This window comes from Eschscholzia californica, unplaced genomic scaffold (genome assembly GCF_041429995.1).
Source record: "Eschscholzia californica isolate CP2 unplaced genomic scaffold, dmEscCali1.0.p SCAF_2, whole genome shotgun sequence".
NCBI classification, from domain to species: Eukaryota; Viridiplantae; Streptophyta; class Magnoliopsida; order Ranunculales; family Papaveraceae; genus Eschscholzia; species Eschscholzia californica.
In genome coordinates, this window is record NW_028238309.1 from 47496936 (window position 1) to 47516937 (window position 20002).

At 35.1% G+C, this 20002-nt stretch overlaps 3 protein-coding genes across 4 annotated transcripts; 1 reads left to right on the forward strand and 2 right to left on the reverse strand.

Moving 5' to 3' along the window:
* Positions 1-237: 237 nt before the first annotated feature.
* Positions 238-4738, forward strand: LOC147558501 (monodehydroascorbate reductase-like). Its single transcript, XM_086660197.1, has 10 exons — positions 238-510; positions 723-794; positions 1230-1281; positions 1793-1873; positions 2093-2211; positions 2411-2630; positions 2995-3113; positions 3203-3328; positions 3996-4136; positions 4252-4738. The coding sequence occupies exons 1-10, from the start codon at positions 460-462 to the stop codon at positions 4573-4575; spliced, it is 1305 nt and encodes a 434-aa protein (XP_086516323.1). The 5' UTR covers positions 238-459; the 3' UTR covers positions 4576-4738.
* A 1624-nt stretch (positions 4739-6362) lies between these two features.
* On the reverse strand, positions 6363-7918 carry LOC147558502 (large ribosomal subunit protein P2B-like). Its single transcript, XM_086660198.1, has 4 exons — positions 7700-7918; positions 7483-7582; positions 6706-6932; positions 6363-6597 (listed from the first exon to the last, which is right to left on the reverse strand). The coding sequence occupies exons 2-4, from the start codon at positions 7568-7570 to the stop codon at positions 6571-6573; spliced, it is 342 nt and encodes a 113-aa protein (XP_086516324.1). The 5' UTR covers positions 7571-7582; positions 7700-7918; the 3' UTR covers positions 6363-6570.
* Positions 7919-14271: 6353 nt separating this feature from the next.
* On the reverse strand, positions 14272-17932 carry LOC147558503 (NAD(P)-linked oxidoreductase superfamily protein). Of its 2 annotated transcripts, none has more exons than XM_086660187.1 (8): positions 17425-17932; positions 16509-16593; positions 15838-15954; positions 15447-15511; positions 15271-15359; positions 14990-15181; positions 14771-14890; positions 14272-14670 (listed from the first exon to the last, which is right to left on the reverse strand). In XM_086660187.1, the coding sequence occupies exons 1-8, from the start codon at positions 17723-17725 to the stop codon at positions 14485-14487; spliced, it is 1155 nt and encodes a 384-aa protein (XP_086516313.1). In that variant the 5' UTR covers positions 17726-17932; the 3' UTR covers positions 14272-14484. The 2 variants fall into 2 exon arrangements, with proteins under 2 accessions (XP_086516313.1, XP_086516314.1); XM_086660188.1 differs by lacking the exon at positions 17425-17932 and adding an exon at positions 16834-17170.
* Positions 17933-20002: the final 2070 nt, after the last annotated feature.

A 20002-nucleotide genomic window follows, 5' to 3' on the forward strand; every position in this document is an offset into this window, starting at 1 on the left:
CCATAACAATTTGTGATGGCCTCAAATTACATTCCAAATCAAAATACCAAACCAAATAATCACCACTTCCAAATATGAACACAAAATATCATAGGCCTAGGGTGCACATTAGTAATGGCTCCTCATGGGGTCAAATTCCCACCAAACGATTTTAAAAATTGAAAAACAAGAGCTTTATGGTCTAATCTGACGGCTAATTACAATCTTTATCTATCTTTTTAAGTAATTCATTCTATTGTGGCAAATTCAGAGTCAGCAAATGATGAACGGTGGATTAGGTATCCACGTATTGAAAATAAAGCATTAGAATCAACCAATACGGTAGGTTTCGCCCGCCATATAAATTCCCATAAATCCTCGATTTCTTTCCTATTCTTTAACACTGAGAAAGAAAATAAATAGGAACAAGAACGTTCATTTTGATCCATAATCTGAATCCAACTTTGAAAGATTATTTCAATGGCAGAGAAGCATTTCAAGTACGTGATCGTCGGCGGTGGTGTTTCTGCTGTAACCTCTCTTTCTCTCTCTCTCTCTCTCTCTCTCTCTCTCTAGAACTGTCTATATCTCTCTTTGATCTTCAATTTGACTCGATCTGATTACATTTGGTTTAGTTGATTTTCAGATCTAGATTAGTTGATCTTTTGTTGTTTTTGTTAAATTCGTTTATGATTATCATGTTTTTGTTAATTGTTTGATTAAGCGTGTGGTTTAATTAACAGGGATATGCAGCTAGAGAGTTTGATAAACAGGGAGTTAAGCCTGGTGAGCTTGCTCTGATTTCCAAGGAAGCGGTATAATTTCAAAACTTTCCTTATTAGGTTTTGATTTGAATGTTTGAATTGGAATTAGATGTTCTTAGCTTTATGTATAATACAGAAAGTTTAATTTGTTCAAGAGTTATAATTTTGATTTTGGGGAAATTTCAATCAGTAGTTCATATTTCATCCATCTCTGTATACAATGGAATTTCAACAGTTCTAGAGATATAGTGTTAATTTTATAACCGTGTTGTGGGGTTGATGACAACAATATGGGGTTATTACTAACCCTTTTGAGTGAAATACAATTAGGTAAACTTGTCGGTGAAACTCTTATAGTACCACAAAGAACTTTAGAGATATGGGTTTTATTTGGTTTTTTGTTGATGGAATTTCCACAACTAGGTCTTCTTAATATGAGAGTTTCGACATTGTGCAAGTAACATAAGTTTTCTTGTTCATTTTCAGGTGGCTCCTTATGAGCGTCCAGCTCTTAGCAAGGCATACCTTTTCCCTGAGGGTAAGTTATGCAGTTACTTATTAGAGAATCACACAGATTTCAGAGAAACCGTGCCATTGTTCGTTACAACATCTTTTTAGAGTATTATTGCTCTTTTCATTTCATAAGATTCTAATGAAAACTTGATATTGTTCATTAACATAGAAAGTTGATTTAAATTCAATTTTGAGCTTTACGGCATCTTCAGTCTGTAAGCTCTAGTTATTAGTATTTCCTTATTTTGGTCTTCATAGGCATTATGTTTTTGCAAGAATTTGATGCACTCCTTATCCAGAAGTGCTTGTAGTTCTCTAAATGAGGAAGAATCCTTTTCATTTAGCACCTGGGAATAGATAGTCTTGTTATTTACGTATTAATGAAAATAACGAGTGACACTATTCGACTTGTATGTGCCATTTGACTCCAATGTGGTATATTGATTTATTTTGTGCTACTATTTGGTGAAGTTTCATGAGTCACTAAGTTCCTCCTGTGTTTGCTGAGGTGACTTACATTAAGGTTAATTTTGCAGCTCCTGCAAGACTACCAGGATTTCATGTCTGTGTTGGGAGTGGAGGCGAGAGGCTACTTCCTGAGTGGTACACTGAGAAAGGTGATGCCCTTTTGCTCTCATTATGTCTGGATTCAAATTATTGTTTGAGATGAAAGTAAAGCTATTTAGTCTAGGACGCAGTTACTTTCTGTCACTTGCAACTTAGCAGGCATCTTCCATGTTTCACTATTTGTCTAGTCTTTTCAGAAGAACCCATCGGTTTAGTACAAAATGTTGTTTCTAAGTAAATATGAGCGTTGACCGATGTGTTCTTTGCAGGCATAGAATTGATCCTTAACACTGAAATAGTGAAAGCTGATCTTGCTTCGAAGACCCTAACAAGTGCAGCTGGAGAAACCTTCAAGTATGATGTATTGGTCATTGCAACAGGTTCCACAGTAAGTTTAATCTCTCTAGATTATCATATTTATGCATTTTCCTGTGAAATATATGGAATTTTTACGCTTTGAAGTTACTATAGAATCATATATATTCTTAAAGAAAGATAGTCCAAGTGACACCTGACAATATTTTTCTTATTTTACCATTCTCCTTCTCCTCCCATGGATAGTTAGTTTCTTGTTTACTATTTTGCAGGTCATTAGGTTGACTGATTTTGGAGTTCAAGGAGCTGATGCTAAGAACATCTATTATTTGAGAGAAATCGATGATGCTGACAAGCTTATAGAGGCAATTAAGGCAAAGAAGAATGGAAAAGCTGTAATTGTTGGAGGAGGATACATCGGACTTGAGCTTGGAGCCGTTCTGCAAATCAACAATTTGGATGTTACTATGGTCTACCCGGAGCCATGGTGCAGTAAGTTGCAATTAATCACTAACTCTAAGTTTGGTCGCTAAGTTTTTGTCTTCAAAATGTCTCAATATCCAGAACAAAATGTCAAAAGTCTTTGCTAAAAATCTGACAGTGTATGTAGAGGCCTTGTGAACTATGTTCTCGATTTAGACATACTATTTCTTCATAAGTGAAGTCGGAGCATGAAAACCAAAACTTAAAGCTTGTATGAAAGTTATTAAACTATGACAAACCATTGAAGAACTTTCTGTATTCCCTAGAGTATCTTAAAATAGATGTTTTTTTTTTCTGTCGGACATGTTTGATTCTCCTCGTTTACGTAAATTTGTTATTTTAAGTTATTGACTTGACCACTATTTTACTGCAGTGCCTCGACTTTTTACATCTGAAATAGCCGCCTTCTATGAAGGCTATTATGCTAACAAGGGAATCAAAATTGTTAAGGGAACTGTTGCTGTTGGGTTTGACTCTGATTCTAATGGAGAGGTAGTTACCCAGCATCCAATCACTTTAGACTAAAAGTATTAACCAATACCCTTTTACAGTGTTTTATGAGAAATGTTTCTTGTTTCTAGGTCAAGGCTGTAAAATTGAAGGATGGAAGAGTCCTGGATGCTGACATTGTAGTCGTTGGTGTTGGTGGAAGACCACTAACAACACTATTCAAGGGCCAGGTTGAAGAAGAGAAAGGTGGAATCAAGGTCAGTGTAATGATTCATTTCAATATATTCTGGTTTGGAATACTTTGGTACGATATGATAAGTTATTACAAGCATACAATTTTCCGTACTGATTGTTAGCGTTCATTGTTTGAGCAAAATTTCTCCTTGCTACCTCTGTTTTGGTATTGTTCTTAAGTTTTATGATGTTATTAGTTTAGTAGCTAGGTGTGTCCAAATGGGCAAGCCTTCCAAAGTAGTAAGGTGGTGGAAGGCTGAACTCTGGGTGTTTAATTGCCCATAAGCTCCATGGATCCCTGAAACTCTCTGGACTTGTTTAGGGAACTCCTGCTATTTTTTCTCCTCTTATATTTCAACTAGAAACGATCTTAGTTTGGTACACTTAAATACACCTAAACTCCGACACCTGGAACTTTTACTTCTTCCAACTTCCGATACATTTTTGCATCACCGTTTCATGAACCGGAGTACACAAAAGAGAAATCTAGACTGATAACTTGTCTACATCCACGAAACAAGATTGGACCTACCAAGCTTCACCTGTGCATCCTATACGTGTTTCCATAAAAAACTTCCAACTTATTTTATCATTTATTTAACACAGTCTTCTTTAACGCTGTTGTCTCAGACTCTCAAAACTTCAGAAGTTGAAACTTTCCTGCTTTAAACTCTTCCTTTTGAACTGCAGACTGATTCATTCTTCAAAACAAGCGTTCCAGACGTGTATGCTGTTGGTGATGTAGCCACATTCCCACTGAAATTATACAATGAAATAAGGAGAGTCGAGCATGTGGACCACGCCAGGAAGTCGGCAGAACAAGCTGTTAAGGTAAGAAATTCCTTTTCATGAGAACTTCGCCATACTCTATTTCTCTTCAGAAGAACTACAGAATCTCATATCCAGTTTGATTCACGCTTTAACATATGATGTTGTCTATAACCAGGCTATCAAGGCAGCTGAAGAAGGCAAGACGACAGAAGTATATGACTACCTCCCGTATTTCTATTCTCGTTCATTTGATCTATCATGGCAGTTTTATGGAGACAATGTGGGAGAAACCGTACTATTCGGGGATAATGATCCTGCATCAGCAAAACCCAAGTTTGGTACATACTGGATCAAAGAAGGGAAGGTAGTTGGAGCTTTCCTTGAGGGCGGAACAGCTGAAGAAAACAAGGCATTAGCTAAAGTTGCAAGGGTTCAACCTTTAGTTGCGAATGTGGATCAACTAACTAAAGAAGGTATCACTTTTGCACTGCAGATTTGAGAAGTCAAAATTTGGGAAGAATTGGGAGAAACGAGATCACACGATATATGTGTTCAATAAAGGGGATATTATTTCTTGTTTTTGATTGTCATTATTAGACATGAACCTGAGTCATGATACAAAAACAGGTAATTTGCTTATAGAGATGCAACAAAATTCTACATAATGGGTTTATGATAGTTATTAATTGTTTTTAAACACATGAAATTAGACTGATTACCCATATTGTGTTGGCTTTGGTTAAAAGAACATGCTGATATGTTTTTTAAGCTTAAACCTTCGTTTCAAACCTGTGCAAGCAAGCTTGTGCAAAATATGTTGTTTTCCCCAAAGGTGTGAAAACATGGGCAAATATGTCTTACTTTTTCAAAACTTGTGAAAGCGTGGGCAAATATATGCGAACCTTACCTAGAGAGCTAAAAGCTAAACAATTGATAGATTTTCTTGACGAAGAACCTTTTTAACATACATTAAGTTACAAAATTCCAAACGACAATAACCTTGACTGCATCGTCTAATGTGATATTGTAGTAAGAAGAGCAAGTTTTACATAGCTAGATGTGATCTTTTGGCCGATTTGATTATTTTCCTCAAACCAACTCAAGTCATCAAGAGATCCAACTAAGTACAAGTGATGTAAATACCCAAAATTGAAAAATGACATGCAAACTCGCCTGGAGTCATTAGTAAGTACTGCACAAAGTATATGAGAATAACACCCATCTTTCACAAAAGGTTGGTGATTTTGTGCAGGTTACAGGGTATCCAAGATGTGGGGAGAAAATCAGATTTACCACATCTTGGATGTCCCCACTACCTCTTCTTCTGTTCATGCAGGAGAAAGGTGGCCAATATCGTTTCTCTTCGTTTCTTCTCTTTCTAAAACCCCTTCATCTCAAACAAAGAAAAGATTTTAGACGGAACCCAATAACCCTTTGAGGTGGTTTCCAGTGGAATCCTCCAATAACCCGTTGAGATGGTTTCCAGTGGAATCCTCTTCGAAATTTCGAACCTCCGATCGAGGGTTTCATGGTGTTTGGGGTGTCGCCCGTAGCCCCCACGGCGATGGCAACCTAAAGTCTCCCCCCTTCACCTAAGAAAAGGGTTTGGTTTCCAGGGGAATTCTCGATCGAGGGTTTCGTGGCGTTGAGGGTGTCGACCATAGCCCCATGCTGATGGCAACCTAAAATCTTCCCCTTTGCCTAAGAAAAGTGTTTGGAGGTGCCCTTTCCTTGAAAGGAGGGAGAGAGCTGGGAGAATAGTGGGTCATCTCCACTCACCAATTGTTTCTGAATTGAATGACCACAAACTTAAAATATGAGCACCGATAGAAAAGAAGATGACCACAAAGTGAACCACAAAGTGAGTTTGAGAGCAAAGAGAAAGAATGTGGTGGTGGCAGGGAATAGTAAGAAAAATTCTTACTACAGGGCCCTCGATAATGTCAATTAGCGTACAATCCTGCATAAAGAAAAATTGGTGTCGGTGGGGCACGCTCACGGCTCACCCAAGGGGCTCACCCCTCACCCAAGATTTTGGGTCTAAGATTTAAACATCAGATGTGATCTCTATCAAAATCCCAACAATAATGAACGGCCTGACTTATACCTTACATAACCGATTGACGTATTTCAATATATAGTATGTCCCACTTTCCACAAATGTCCAACCGATAAACTCGAGGATTGGGCCTCAGTCACAAGCTTGTCAAACTGTGGTCACTCAAATTACCATAAAAACAAACAAAACAAACAGAGATGAAAAACTTGAATAAAAACAAACAGAGATCAATCATGAACAAACTTGCTAGTATTGTACCCAACAAAACTTTCAATTATCTCCTACATGTTCCACAACAGATGAAATAAACTAGCAAAACAAACATAAAAACTTCTAAATTTAAATAACAGTCTTCAAGCACTGATTTATAACTGATATGTAGAACTTAACCAAAGGAGACGAAACTTCATATCTTCCAAACAGCATCCTGATAGCTTAGTCAAAGAGACTGAAACCCATGTCCTGAAACCAGATAAAAATTCCGCATTAGAAAACTAAGACCAAGATCGAATCTTTTGAGTAATTTTAGTCAGATAAGTTAAATGCATGAAGTCATAGAACAATCCTTACATCATCGGACTCTTCTTTCTCTTCAACCTTCTCTTCTTTCTTCTGCTCAGCTGCAGCTGGTGCTGCACCACCACCACCAGAGGCGGAAACTGCTATGGCACCACCACCACCACCAGAAGGAACTGAAGCTAACTTCTCCCTTCCGGATGCAATAAGCTCTGTGATATCCTTACCCTTAACTTCAGCAAGTAGGAGTGCAATTCTCTCATCATCAGCTTCAGCTCCAACTGCAAAAACAAAATCAAACGTTTAAATTTCAACATATCTCTAAGAATTGCTCAATTGAACTTTATCTACAAATGATCATTGCTGAACTCCATGACCCATCATTACTCAATCAATAAATCCCAACAAATAGTTTTATTGGGTAACCTAGTAAACTATGAAAAATAGAGAAAATCCAAAACCAAAATAGGCAAAGACGGCAAACACTACAGATCACAATCATGGATACACATCATTTTGTTGTTCTAATTAAAACCCTAATAAGATATGCAACTAAAGAAATGAAACTCGACCTATATAAGATAATAGACTTAGAAGCACCACAATCCAAGAGAAAGGTGCAAACTTTAACAACAACAGAATGAATACAGAAGAACGAGAAACCAAAAAACCCTAGTGTATCAAGAGATGAATAAAAGTAAAAGAAAACCCTAAAACTTTTATACATACCAATTTTAGTCTATAAATGAGATTAACAATCTAATATCAGAAATTTTAAAGCAAGAAAGATGGGTAAACATAAAAGAAGAAAAGGGGTGGTAGTGATGATACCTGATGCAAGGATGGATTTGATATCCTCAGCGGTTGGGTTTGTGTTTCCTCCCAAAATGGCGAGCAAATAAGCGGCGATAATCTTCATTTCTGCTAAAAGCTAGTAAGAAGATAAATTTTCTCAGTTTCTAAACCTGAATAGAGTAAGTATATGAAGAGAGAGAGAGAGAGAGAGAGAGAGAGAGAGAGAGAGAGAGAGAGAGAGAGAGAGAGTTACCTTGAGATTTTTAGATCTGAAGAAGGAAACGCACGGCTTGAATGAGAACGAAGGAGTAAAAATGAGAAGTTAGGGTTTATAAAAGAGGATGAGGGAGGGGATAGAGAAGAGTCACCTGATGCCCCGGGCCTCTAGTCTAGGGTTTCCATGTTATGGCCTTGATATTTCCACCCAACTTCACCCACGTAATTTTCTACTGATTCGTTAATTCAACCCAACGGAATTTTTTTTTTTGGAAACCGATTACATTGTCGTACAATTGGCATTGAATACATCAAAGATGTGATAAGCTTGCTACCCGCCCACTCAAACACTAACATGACCTGGCCTCCACTCAAGCTCTTAAGGCCTATAGCCCAACTAGATAAAGGCCTAAAGCCCAACTACACTACATTATTTATACCCTAATAATCCCCATTCAAATAACCAAAGATTCCACCTTCTCTGGGTTTCGAACCTGGGACCTCCAGGGGTTTCTGGAGTTTATGTCAACACCTTGGAACCACTTGGGCTACCAACTGTTGACCCCAACGGAATATTATACTCGATCAGATAGGATTCCTCCAACTCAAAAAAAAAAAAATAGGATTCCTCCCAAGTGGAGAAGTTTCAAATAAGGGTCTGTTTGATACGTGAGAAAGTATGTGGATGAGAAAACCAACCTTTTCTAATGGGTAAGAAAATCAAGTATTTGAATGTGAAAATCAAGTATTTGAATGTGAAAATCAAATTTCAAATGTTTGGAAAGGATGTTAGAAAATAAAGGTGCCTTTAGAAAATGATATAATAAGTGGACTTTTAGGTTGGGCCTTAATCATTTTTTCCCTCTATCATCTTCTCTACCCCAAATCCCAATCAACAGAGATGGAGAGAGAGAGAGATCGTTAGAGAGAGAGGGAGAAATCGGCTGGGAGAAATCGTTGGAGAGAGGAAAGATCGTTGGAAAGAGGGAGAGATCGTTAGAAAGAGGGAGAATTCGGTTGGGAGAGAGGGAGTTCAGATCGATAGATCTATAGAGAGTTAGGTTTTGTATTCTTCTCTTCCCCAAAATGGATTTACTTTAGGTTTTCTGTTCTTCATTGATTTGGTGTTAGGTTTTGTAGGAAACAATAAAAGAGGAGGAACACCAAACACAATTGTGGTTGCCATTCAACATTATATTAATTTGTGTTGATTGAAGAACGAAATTTGTTGTTGTTGATGTAGTTATACTTGTTTCATCCGTTAGGCGAAATTCGTGGATGAGATTTGTTGAACTCGATTAACGAAAAAAACTTGTGTTGATTTGTTGTAGTTGTTCTTGTGTGGGTGAGATTAAGTTCTTGTTGTTGCTCCAACTTTAAAACCCTAATTAGAAACTGCCAATGTCGGGAGGAGAAAAAGCGTGAGTTTTTTTAGTGTGAGTGAGAAAATGGTTTGCACATAGGGAGAGTGGGCAAATATTCAGGACTCTTTACCCACTTTTTTTTCTCATAAGAAATGGTTTTTCTCATCCATTCAGTCCAATCAAACAGTGGAAAGTCCATTTTCTTACGAAAATCGACTTTCTTAGTCACTTTTAACATGTATCAAACAAACCCTAAGCTATAAACAAAACCAATTTGGATGCCTATATAGGCGCCCCACCTTTTTTTCTTACCGCCCGCTATTCATATGGGCACCACTTCTTCACTAATTTGTTTATAGGCGCCCCGCGTATTCTTTGGCTATTTCCCCTCTATTTGTTTTCACAATCTTTTCCACAACCTTTAGGCCATGTTTGGCGCGCGGGAATGGAATATTCCCGTAAGGTGATTCCTGGGAATCAGATTACTGTAGGTTGATGTTTGGTTTGACCAGGAATGAGAATTTGATTCCTGACATATTCCTCATTAGGTGTTTGGTTCGTATAGGAATAGGAATGCAAATATTTGTAAAAGTTCACTTTTACCCTTACTTAAATTACATGAAATACACATCAACGTTTTTTTAGCATAAAATATACACATCAACTTTGTTATATATTATAAATCAGTATTATTTTTTCAAATTCGTAGATATGAAGCAATAACACGATACATCAAAGAGTTAGCATTTAAAGATAATAAATAAATATCTTAATAATAGTTTATCTAAAATAAAATTTTGTTCGTAAACCTAAATAGAAATTTATCTAAAATTAAATTTTGTTCCTAAACATAAATAGTACTTATTAATACCAAATCCTACAAAAAAATAAAATTGGTAATTCAATATTTAGTTAAGGATATATTTGTCAATAAATATTAATATATGTGGTTTGGGGGAATGGGATTCACAAACCCACCTCCCCCCTGGGTTTACTATTACCCCTTCTTTAAGGAAACACATTCCTGGGCCCACACTATTCCCGCAAGCCAAACAATGATCTGGAATGTGATTTCCGGAAATCACATTCTATTCTCACGCCATTCTCGCGCGCCAAACATGGCCTTAGATTTCTTCGTGCTTTTGAAAGTTATTAGTTCCTTCATTCAAGAGAGAGGTCAAAGAAAGGCTTCCCACGATCTCCATTTTTTTTTATTAAAACTGGATAAAAAACCCTTACTTTTTTTATGGTTTTATTTGTAATCCTAGTGTTTGAGAAGTTTTCGAAGTGGTTAAAAAACCTTGAAGTTTGGTTTAATTTTGAGTGATTTGAGTCTTTAGAGTGATATGTCAGTAATGAAATTTATAGCATCTCAAAATTTTAATTTCGAGAGTTTGGTTGCTCTCTCGGTCTGGACAATCCGACGAAAGAGTTCCTACTGACGTTTGCGGTCAAAGTGAATTGGCTGAAGCCAAGAACTCAAACAAAGCGTCTACAGCTAAAGAGTGACCCAACCAAAAGTATGGTAATTACTTTGACTCACATTAAAGGATTGGTAGTTGTAGTAAAAGTACTACCCCCAGCGGTGACTTCAGACTAAAACCACAATCAAATAGCTCACCTCTAAAAAATAACAAATCAAGCCCAACTTTGAATTATATTGGAAATAAAATCCAAAAGTTGAAAATACCATGTTACCCCCCTTGCACAAATGACATCCACTTATATCCCTCAAACAAATCCAGGTCATTTTTTTCTTTCCCTCTTTTCACAAAAGGCGAGACAAGCCAACCACCCACCCATTCAAATCATAAAAAAGCTGACCCCGTTATTAAGGCAAAAATCAGACTTTCTCTCTCTTAATTTTCACAAAAAGATGACCCTGTTATTATGGAAAGAGTCATAGAAAATCAAAATTTTTTTCTGCATTGATGAAAATTTGTTTGCATATTCTGAATTGCTCTAAATTGGGTTTTATATGTTGTGATCATTTTTCAAAATGTTTTAACCAATCTGGTTGGATGCATTTTTGCGAATGGTATTAGTTCTTGTACAAATGTTCTTGATATATTTAAAAATGTTTAAGTATTTCATGGTTGCTCTTAATGTTGATAATTTTTCATGGATGCATTTTAAAATGTTTTAGTATTTTTGTGAATGGTATTAGTTCTTGTACAGATGTTCTCAATATATTTAAAAATGTTTTAGTATTTCATGGTTGCTCTTAATGTTGAAAATTTTTCATGGATGCATTTAGTGTTTTTCTTTCCCTCTTATATCCCAAAGCACTTTCCCCGCCATTTTCAATGTCTCTCTTTTTGCAGGAAAACGAGATAAACTCAACAATACAATCAATCATTAACCAGCTGACATTTAAAAGTAAGTTTTTGATTTTCTCTCTCTTCATTTGTCTGAAAAGAAATGGTTGAACATAAAGTTATTTGTTGGGAACATTGTACAAAATGTTAAGAAAATTTTACAAAGTTGGACGAGCATTTTGTAAAATGTTTTAATATAGCTGTTAGGTGTCTTGATTTTGTATATAACTTTAATTCTGAGAAAAGTTTTCAACACTTTTAAACATAAAGTTATTTGTTGGGACATTTTACAAAATATTTTATCTTGCACATTTTTAGATCTGAATAGACTATCAAAAGAATTTATGCCTGCACTTATACCTATGTTGGTGGCAAAAGTAATAGTTGGATGAACATTTTGCAAAATGTTTTAGTATAGATGTTAGGTGTCTTGATTTTGTAAATAACTTAAGTTATGAGAAAATTTTCACAACACTTTTACACATAGAGTTATTTGCTGGGAACATTTTAGAAAATGTTTTATCTTTTAAATTTTTAGACCTGAATAAAATTTCAAATGAATTTATGACTGCACTTATACCTATGTTAGTGGCAAAATTACTAGTTACATGAACATTTTGTAAAATATTGTAGTATAGATATCAGGTGTCTTGATTTTGTAAATAATTTTAGTATTGAGAAAATTTTGATAACACTTTTAAACATAGAGTTAATTGTTGAAAACATTTTACAAAATGTTTTACTTTTACATTTTTAGATCTGAATATAATTTTGAATGAATTTTTGTCTGCACTTATACCTCTGTTAGTGGCAAAAGTAGTAGTTAGATAAACATTTTGTAAAATGTTTTAGTATAAAAGTTGGGTGTCTTGATTATATAAATAACTTTAGTTATGATGAATTTTTCACAACACTTTTAACATAAAGTTATTTGTTGGAAACATTTTACAAAATGTTTATTTTTTATCTTGTACATTTTTAGATTTGAATAAAGTTCAAAGGAAGTTATGTCTGCACTTATACCTATGTCGAAGGCAAAAGTAGTAGTTAGATAAGTATTTTGTAAAATGTTTTACTATAAAAGTTATTTCAAAACTGAAGAAAATAATAATAGCAAATTTGATTTTGCTTCGAACAAACTGAGATAGTTGCAAACTAAATAGTAAAAGTCAAAATAACTACCCATTTCTACAAACATCTATATAACAAATGATATAGATTTTTGTGCCATGTCATAACTTTCATTTATAAATCTCAGTCGTCCAATTTTTTAAAAAAAATCATGACCTTTTTTTTATGAGTTTTTAAAAGATAAAAATGTAAAAGTCAAAATAACTACCCATTTCTACAAATCTCACACTATTTCTCTCTCTCTCTTTTCCCCTATCTTCTCTCTTTAAATTCACACGATTCTCTCTTTATCTTTTCTCTTCTCTCTTCAGAAAACCCAATAAAATCTCCGTGCCCTACGGGCACGAGTTATACCCTAGTTTTATAAAATGTTTATCTAACTACTACTTTTGCAACCAACATGGGTGTAAGTGTAGACATAATTTTATTTGAAAATCATCCCAGATCTAAAAAATATTGAAAAAAAAAATCAACTACTCCCAACGAATACCTTAATGTTCAAAAATACTGAGAATAAATGAATATTTTAATAATTTGTTCCCAACAAATAAATTTATGTTTAAAAGTGCTATGAAAATTAATTCAGAACTAAACTTATTTACAAAATCAAGACACCTAACATCCATTCCAAAACATTTTACAAAATGCTTATCCAACTACTACTTTTGAAACCAACATAGGTATAAGCGCAGACATAAATTCATGTGAATCGAGACACACGCTGAACAATTCAAAAAAAAAAAAAAAATTCATGTGAAAAATCTATTTAGATCTAAAAATGTATAAGATAAAAAACAAACATTTCGTAAAATGATCCCAACGAATAACTTTATGTTTAAAAGTGTTGTGGAAAATTTGTAACTTGTGTGCTGAAAACATAACTACTTGTGCTCAAAACATACTTAAAAGTGTTTAAACCACTGGTCTTTTGTTTGTTAAAAATCAAGATCTGCTAAAAACGTAATTCTAGAGAGAGAAACCAAAAAATATATCTGAAACCATATTGCTCTATCCTTTTCCAAAAAATAGATCCAAGAAATAGATCTGAAACGTAGTTAAGGTAACAATAATCAAAAATTGATGAATAAGATAAAAAATGTAAAAATGATATATCAAAAAGTTGAAAAAAATAAGAATGAATGAGGTATAAGAGGATGATTAGATAGAAAGGATGATTCGAGTTAAGAACATGAATCAAAATGTAGTTAGAGTAACAATAAAATATGTTGTTTAGATAGAATGAAAGATCCGAAAAATAGATATGAAAAGTAGTACTTAGAGATGATAAATGCCTCTTTAAAAACGATGAAGACGAATGTGGGTCTGTTTCGAGACAGAGATATGAAGCTCAAAAAAATGGAGAGAGAGAAAATATTTGTCTGATGAAATTTTAGAGAGAGAAAGTGTGGAAAAGATGAGTTTTATAGAGAGAGAATGAAAATGAGAGGGAATCAGGAGTAGTTAATATATATAGGAGGGTATATAAGGGATTATGAAAATAGAGATGGTCCTAGAGATACGTATTTGAGTTGGATGTTGCCTAGAGATTCGTATTTGGGTTTGATATAGAGACATTTTTGAATTTTGGGTTTTTAGTGGGTTATAAATACAGGCTGAGTTTTATTTAGGATTTGGGCCCATGTTTTGGGTTTTCAGTCAAAATTTTCTCTAAAAAATTACACTTCCTTTCCTACTTCCTACCCACTTTTTTCCAAACATTCTCTAGTTGTTTGCTTATAAAGAAATTCTTAAAGTTCACTAAGCCTGAATCTTGTATCCACAATTAGAAACACATATTTTAGCTTCTCTTTCTTTTAAAACTTATAATTCTTTCACAATAATGTGTCATTATACAAATAGGTAAATTCGCCTATGTTGTTTGTGAATGTACACATCCTGAGAATACGAGCACTACCAACTAGGACTAGAAGCTAGTAGCCAATGTAGATACAAATGCGTAAATCCTCAAGACGAAAAACAAGAAGAAAAAGTACCTAAAGGAACAATTCTCAAGCTCGTCTGTATTCATCTCCACAGTCACCAATCACTTTGAGTAGATCTTTCCCTTTCTTGGTTACTTCCTGTATACTGCTTATATCATCTTCGTCAAGAGTGAGAGAGAAGACGGCATTTGCGTCATTTATGTGTTCCGAAAGACCAAGCCTGACGCCTACCATTGAACCAGCTACTGCTTGCTGCAGCAACGAAGCAAACCAAACCATAAGAACGAACCACAGTCACAATCTAGAGAGAGGCAAACAAATCTTTAAGATGATAACTAAGTGGAAAGATTACCTGGTCCAATACATATTTCACAGCCACAGTCGGTATTGATACCCCATGTTTAGTAGCTACCTTTTTTAACGTTTGAAGCAGAGCTTGAAATAGACTCCATCCTCCCCAGGCGTCTACCATCTGCGCCATTGAGGATAATCAACAAGGTAACATTCTCTTTACTTAAAAATTTATGTTTGTGATAGAAAAGGAGAGATGTGTTGTTAAGAAGTGATGTACCCTTTTATACTTTTGGAGAGACGGAGTATTTAGAGGAGGGCCGGCGAAAGGTATGTTTAAGTTGGTGTCGAGGAACTTCTCAGACAATAAACCACCCATTACAGTTCCATACGTGATGAGTTTAACTCCAGTAAGTTGACAAAGTTCCGCCATTCTCTGCTGAGGACGCATGTCAACAATAGAATGTTGCACCTAAAGAAGTCAGAAAGTAATTCAGTTGCCAAAAATGTGAAGATCAACAATGCGAAGAGAACCCAAGTAGTTCAGTTACACCTGAATACCTGATTGCTAACAACTGGAATCCCATTTTCCACGATTGTATGTAACCTTTCAGTATCAAAGTTTGTCAAAGCCACAGTCTTAATTTTACCTGCACGTCTTCCCCCAAAAGTGAAATTCAATAAAAAGTTGTAGCTTTAAGATCTTAATAATGGGAAAGAAATACAATCAAACTTACCTTCTTCTTTTAGATCAGTAAGATGCTTTAGTGCATCAAGGTAGCCTGGATTGGAATAATCCCACCTGTTTTGAGTCGAAATAAAGCAATAACCATTAGGAGGAACGAATAAGATCATTAGAAAGTGAAATCTTCATGTGAAGTACACCTCATTAAGTTAAATCAAAAGTATTTTGGAGGTTTTCTTCTGTGAAATAAACAGTCTCAGAGATCCAGAAAGGAAATTTACATAGTATGACTAGAAACTCATTTCCCGCACTCATAAGAAGATAGCATGCTAGAAATATGAGGAACTTCAAAAATAAAATTCTTCACGAGTGTGATTACACTCAATTGGACATAGGACCTGTGGTCTTATTCAAACAAATAGAGACATGAAGGGAGAAGGTACCAATGAAACTGAAGCATATCCAGAGAAGCAACATCCATTCTTTTCCGCGAGACGTTTATGCACTCACGCACATAACTACTGGTCATTTTAACTGGAGGTGGCACCCACTTGGTAAGACTGAATCACAGAATCCATAAGTAAGAAGAATTGATCTGATAATAGCTAATAAAATACACTTTAATCATAACTAAATTTTTTATCAGTTTAGAAAAATAAATGGCAGAAGTTCCTTCAGTGGAAGAGTATTTTCCATTATATTTGCAATCCTCGGTGGTTTCCTACTTGACTTACAAACTCAGATTCTGATGTCATGTCTCATTCATCTACCACCCATAATTAACACATTAAAGAAACACCTTGTTGCACAACGGGAAAAATGATTGACCATAACTAAAGAAGCACAGAAATGATATACAGTTTCTTTATTAACTTTGAAGATGTGAAAATAGGCGGAAGAAGATTACTTGGTAATAAAATAAAGAAAAAGTGGTAAAACCTAGCCCTTCAAGCAAGTAAGCAACAATGCTAATAGTATTCTACTATCAAGGTTTATTACGTCAATCAGTACAAAAACAAGGAAAGTGAATAACCATACTATTGCAAGATGAGATACGAACCCTATTGACCCAACCTTAATTTGAACTTGCAAGAAATGCTAAGTAAAAGCTTACCCTTTGATCTGACCTAAAAACTCAGCTGGGCGCTCTCGACGAACTCTATTGATGAAAATCCCGTAAAGGTCCTCTGCTGGTCCATCTTCAGAAACAAATCAAATACTAATAATTAAATTCTGTATAAGAATCCAAAACAAAAGAATGATAACAGGCAATAAAGTAGAAACCAAGTAATATCATAAGGCGATTGCATCATATCTCATGTACTCCACGAAATTCGGAAGCATCTACTCGACCCCATTATTCAAATTCATTAAAAAAAACTAAAAGTAAATGCCTAAAGGGTGGTATATGTTAATCAAATTAAGGGTCAAGTTCTAACAGATATCAGCCATGTCGAAGGAGGTGAATCCAGCATCAGCGTATTGAAGCATTGCATCAACAGCATTGTTCCGTTCGATTTTTCCCCATCCACCACTAGTTTGCCACATTCCATTAACTACTCTACATATCTCTAAAGAATCCTTCCCATTCTTCACCTCCGCGACTCGTCGACTCTCGACAGTACGCTCACATCGGATTTGTACTCGATTAGAATTCAATGAGTTGAGACCCATTCTAGTCTTGGTCTCTACTGATGTGAAGGTATTGAAATTGGATAACCCAATAACTAAAGCTGCCATTGTATCAGTAAAGAACAGAACCAAGAAGACCAACACAGCTACGTGGATGAGTGGAAGTCTCTACTTTTAAAGGTCTACTAGTTCCTCAGATATTTAGTACCAAAACTACCCTTCAATTCAGAAACAATTGTCACTGAATTTAAAGTAAAAGAAGGGGCTTTACTGTCTTTTTTAAGTTGGATCTTTTATGGGTTTGTTTTGTTTATCCGTTTGACATTCTAAAGGGGGAAATCAGAAATGAAGAAGATGAAGGAAAAATTAGGGTTAGGGTTTAAGAGTTGAGAACTCACAGTGATCTGCCATGTCAAAGGTAGATAGACCAGCATCGGCATATCGAAGCATAGCATCGACGGCTTGTTCTCTGTCAATTCTACCCCAACCACCACTCGTCTGCCACATACCGTTCAAGACTCGGCAGATTTCTAAAGAATCGTTTCCGTTTTTCACGACTATGACTCGTTGTTTCTCTTCGGTTTGGACGCATTGAATCGGTTTCCGACCTATTGAATTGATATGAGAGCGATATTTAGGTTTAGAGTTGATGGATTTGAAGGTGTTGCAGAAGAGATGGTTGTTAACGGAGGTCGCCATTTTGTTTTGGCGGGAGAGAAAGAAGGATCAGTGGATCCAAGTTCTCATGGATAAGGTGTTTGGCGCGCAGAGATTGTGGAGAATTTTACTCGTGAAATGACATTTATACCCCTTTAGGTCTTTTTTTCCATTCTTTAGGTGAATTGTTAGCGTGCCTCGAGTGGTTGACCTCTTAAGTGGAAGAGTAAACCTCTTACCACTTTAACCAAGGGTTGTTGGCACTATATGGCTTTAGATCAAATTCGGTAGGCAAGAACGGAGTAGGTGAAAGCCGGACTGCTTGACTTTTTCTTCCTCTTCTCTGTCTTCCATTTTCATTCTAGTTTTTCTTACAAAAATCTCATCAAAATTTTTAGATTACTTCGTATTTTTTGAAGAATATCATCTGTGCTCGTTCATTAAAGAAAGAGACTGAAGAAATACTTCAAAAGACCTCCATTTCTTATTAAAATCGATTAGAATCCCTAATCGTTTTTTATGTTGTTATCTTTTAATCAAGTGTTTGAAAGATATTTGAAGTGGTTGAACCTTTAAAAAAGATTTATAATCGATTTTGAGATAATTTCGAGTGGCTTGTAAATAGTAATGGAGTTTCTCAAATCGTTTTTTTTATTGGCACTGGATTGTCATGTCTGAGTGACGAATACGTAGAGGGCACAACATGTCAAAGATACCTAGGGCACAACATGTCAAATTAAATTGACTAGAGTTTGACTCTGATGGGGCACCTAGATGAAAAAGGTGTAGCGTCTAGAGAAGAACCCAAATGAAATGTATTTGACAGCGGTGCATGTTATAAGGAAATGTACCAAAAATCAAAAATCTATTAGAGTAGGATTCTCCATTTTCTTCCGATTGTCACAAGTAACATACAAAAACATGAAACCGAAAATGTTAGTGAAGAACTTGTCAACAAAAACATTGATAAAAAGTACACAACAAAAATATCAATGAAGATATTAGTGATCTAGTTAGTTGGAAAACAATGTGATTAAGGACATTTTAAGAGTTTTAAGAGAAAAGACGATTTTTCAATAGATGCTCTTAGAAGACACTTCTCTTCGAAATATCATACTAGACATTTATTTAATGGAGATGGATAAGATAGGAAGTGGCAAGTGTATTCAAATACATTGAACAATGTATTTTGCTTTTGTTGCAAATTGTTTAAGTAAGACCATATGTCATCTTTTTTAGCCGAAGTTGGAACAAATGAAGCGGGTAATCTCACGGTCAAACTTAAACAACATGAGACGAACATTAAGCATATTAGAATATGAATGCTTGGATTCAGTTCGAAAGAAAAATAATACAACCAGTTAATAAAACTATGCACAATCAAATTAACAAAGAGAGCGGTCATTGGAATGAGGTATTGTTAAGGATAACTACACAAGCAAAACTCTTGTTAGTAATAATTTAATTTTTCCTTGGAAGAAAGAAAAGATATATGAGCGCAACAATGGACTCTTTTGCCAATTTATTCAAAGAATTGCCAAATATGATCCAATAATGAAAGAGCATGCTCGACGGGTTAAGGCGTAAAATTATATTCGCATTATCTTAGTCACAAAATTCAAAATGAATTGATACTCACGTTATTAAGAGAATCCAAAGACATAATCATTCAAAAAATTAAGAAAGCAAATTACTTCTCAATTATACTTGATTGTACTCCGGATGTAAGTTATAAGAAGCAATTGTCTCGTGAAATGTGTAAATGTTACAACTACTATCGAAAAAAATTCATAGAATTGTTTAAGGTGAATGATACATCTGGGTGGACTTTTCAATAAACTAAAAGATGTATTAAATACATATCGACTTGATTTATATGATTTACGAGGATAAAGTTATGATAATGGTTTTAATATAAAAGGAAAATGCAAAGGTGTATAACGAAGATTGTTGGATGAAAATTTAAGACGTTTTTATACACGATGTGGTTGTCATAGTCTTACTTGTTGCAAGGATCATTTATTAGTTAGAGGGAAACCATTTCAAAACTCGTTGGGGAAGTTATGCTGAAGCAGTTAAAGCGCTTAGATATCAAGCTCCAGAAATAATAATTGGTTTAACTAGCATATACTACAAAAGATCCCACAACGAAGGTCATGCCTTAAGCTTGGTAATCAATGATTTAGAAAGTTATGAATTTTTATTGGTATACGTATTTGCTTTGATTTGTTAAAAGTAGTGAATCTCGTCAGCAAACTTCTTCAAAATGAAGATATGCAAATTGATGTTGCTATTACTACGTTACATGAACTGATTAGA

Bases quoted from the DNA above. Each gene is read 5' to 3' on its own strand.
- LOC147558501 (XM_086660197.1), top strand. From the start codon at position 460: ATGGCAGAGAAGCATTTCAAGTACGTGATCGTCGGCGGTGGTGTTTCT. The intron at 2,212-2,410 runs GTAAGTTTAATC...ACTATTTTGCAG, and splicing joins TCATTGCAACAGGTTCCACA to GTCATTAGGTTGACTGATTT. The intron at 2,631-2,994 runs GTAAGTTGCAAT...ATTTTACTGCAG, and splicing joins CTACCCGGAGCCATGGTGCA to TGCCTCGACTTTTTACATCT.
- LOC147558502 (XM_086660198.1), bottom strand. From the start codon at position 7,570: ATGAAGATTATCGCCGCTTATTTGCTCGCCATTTTGGGAGGAAACACA. The intron at 6,933-7,482 runs GTATCATCACTA...TTGTTTTTGCAG, and splicing joins CAAATCCATCCTTGCATCAG to TTGGAGCTGAAGCTGATGAT. The intron at 6,598-6,705 runs GTAAGGATTGTT...ATCTGGTTTCAG, and splicing joins AGAAAGAAGAGTCCGATGAT to GACATGGGTTTCAGTCTCTT.
- LOC147558503 (XM_086660187.1), bottom strand. From the start codon at position 17,725: ATGGCGACCTCCGTTAACAACCATCTCTTCTGCAACACCTTCAAATCC. The intron at 15,360-15,446 runs GTAAGTTTGATT...GAAGACGTGCAG, and splicing joins TACTGATCTAAAAGAAGAAG to GTAAAATTAAGACTGTGGCT. The intron at 14,671-14,770 runs GTAATCTTTCCA...TCGTTGCTGCAG, and splicing joins TGAAATATGTATTGGACCAG to CAAGCAGTAGCTGGTTCAAT.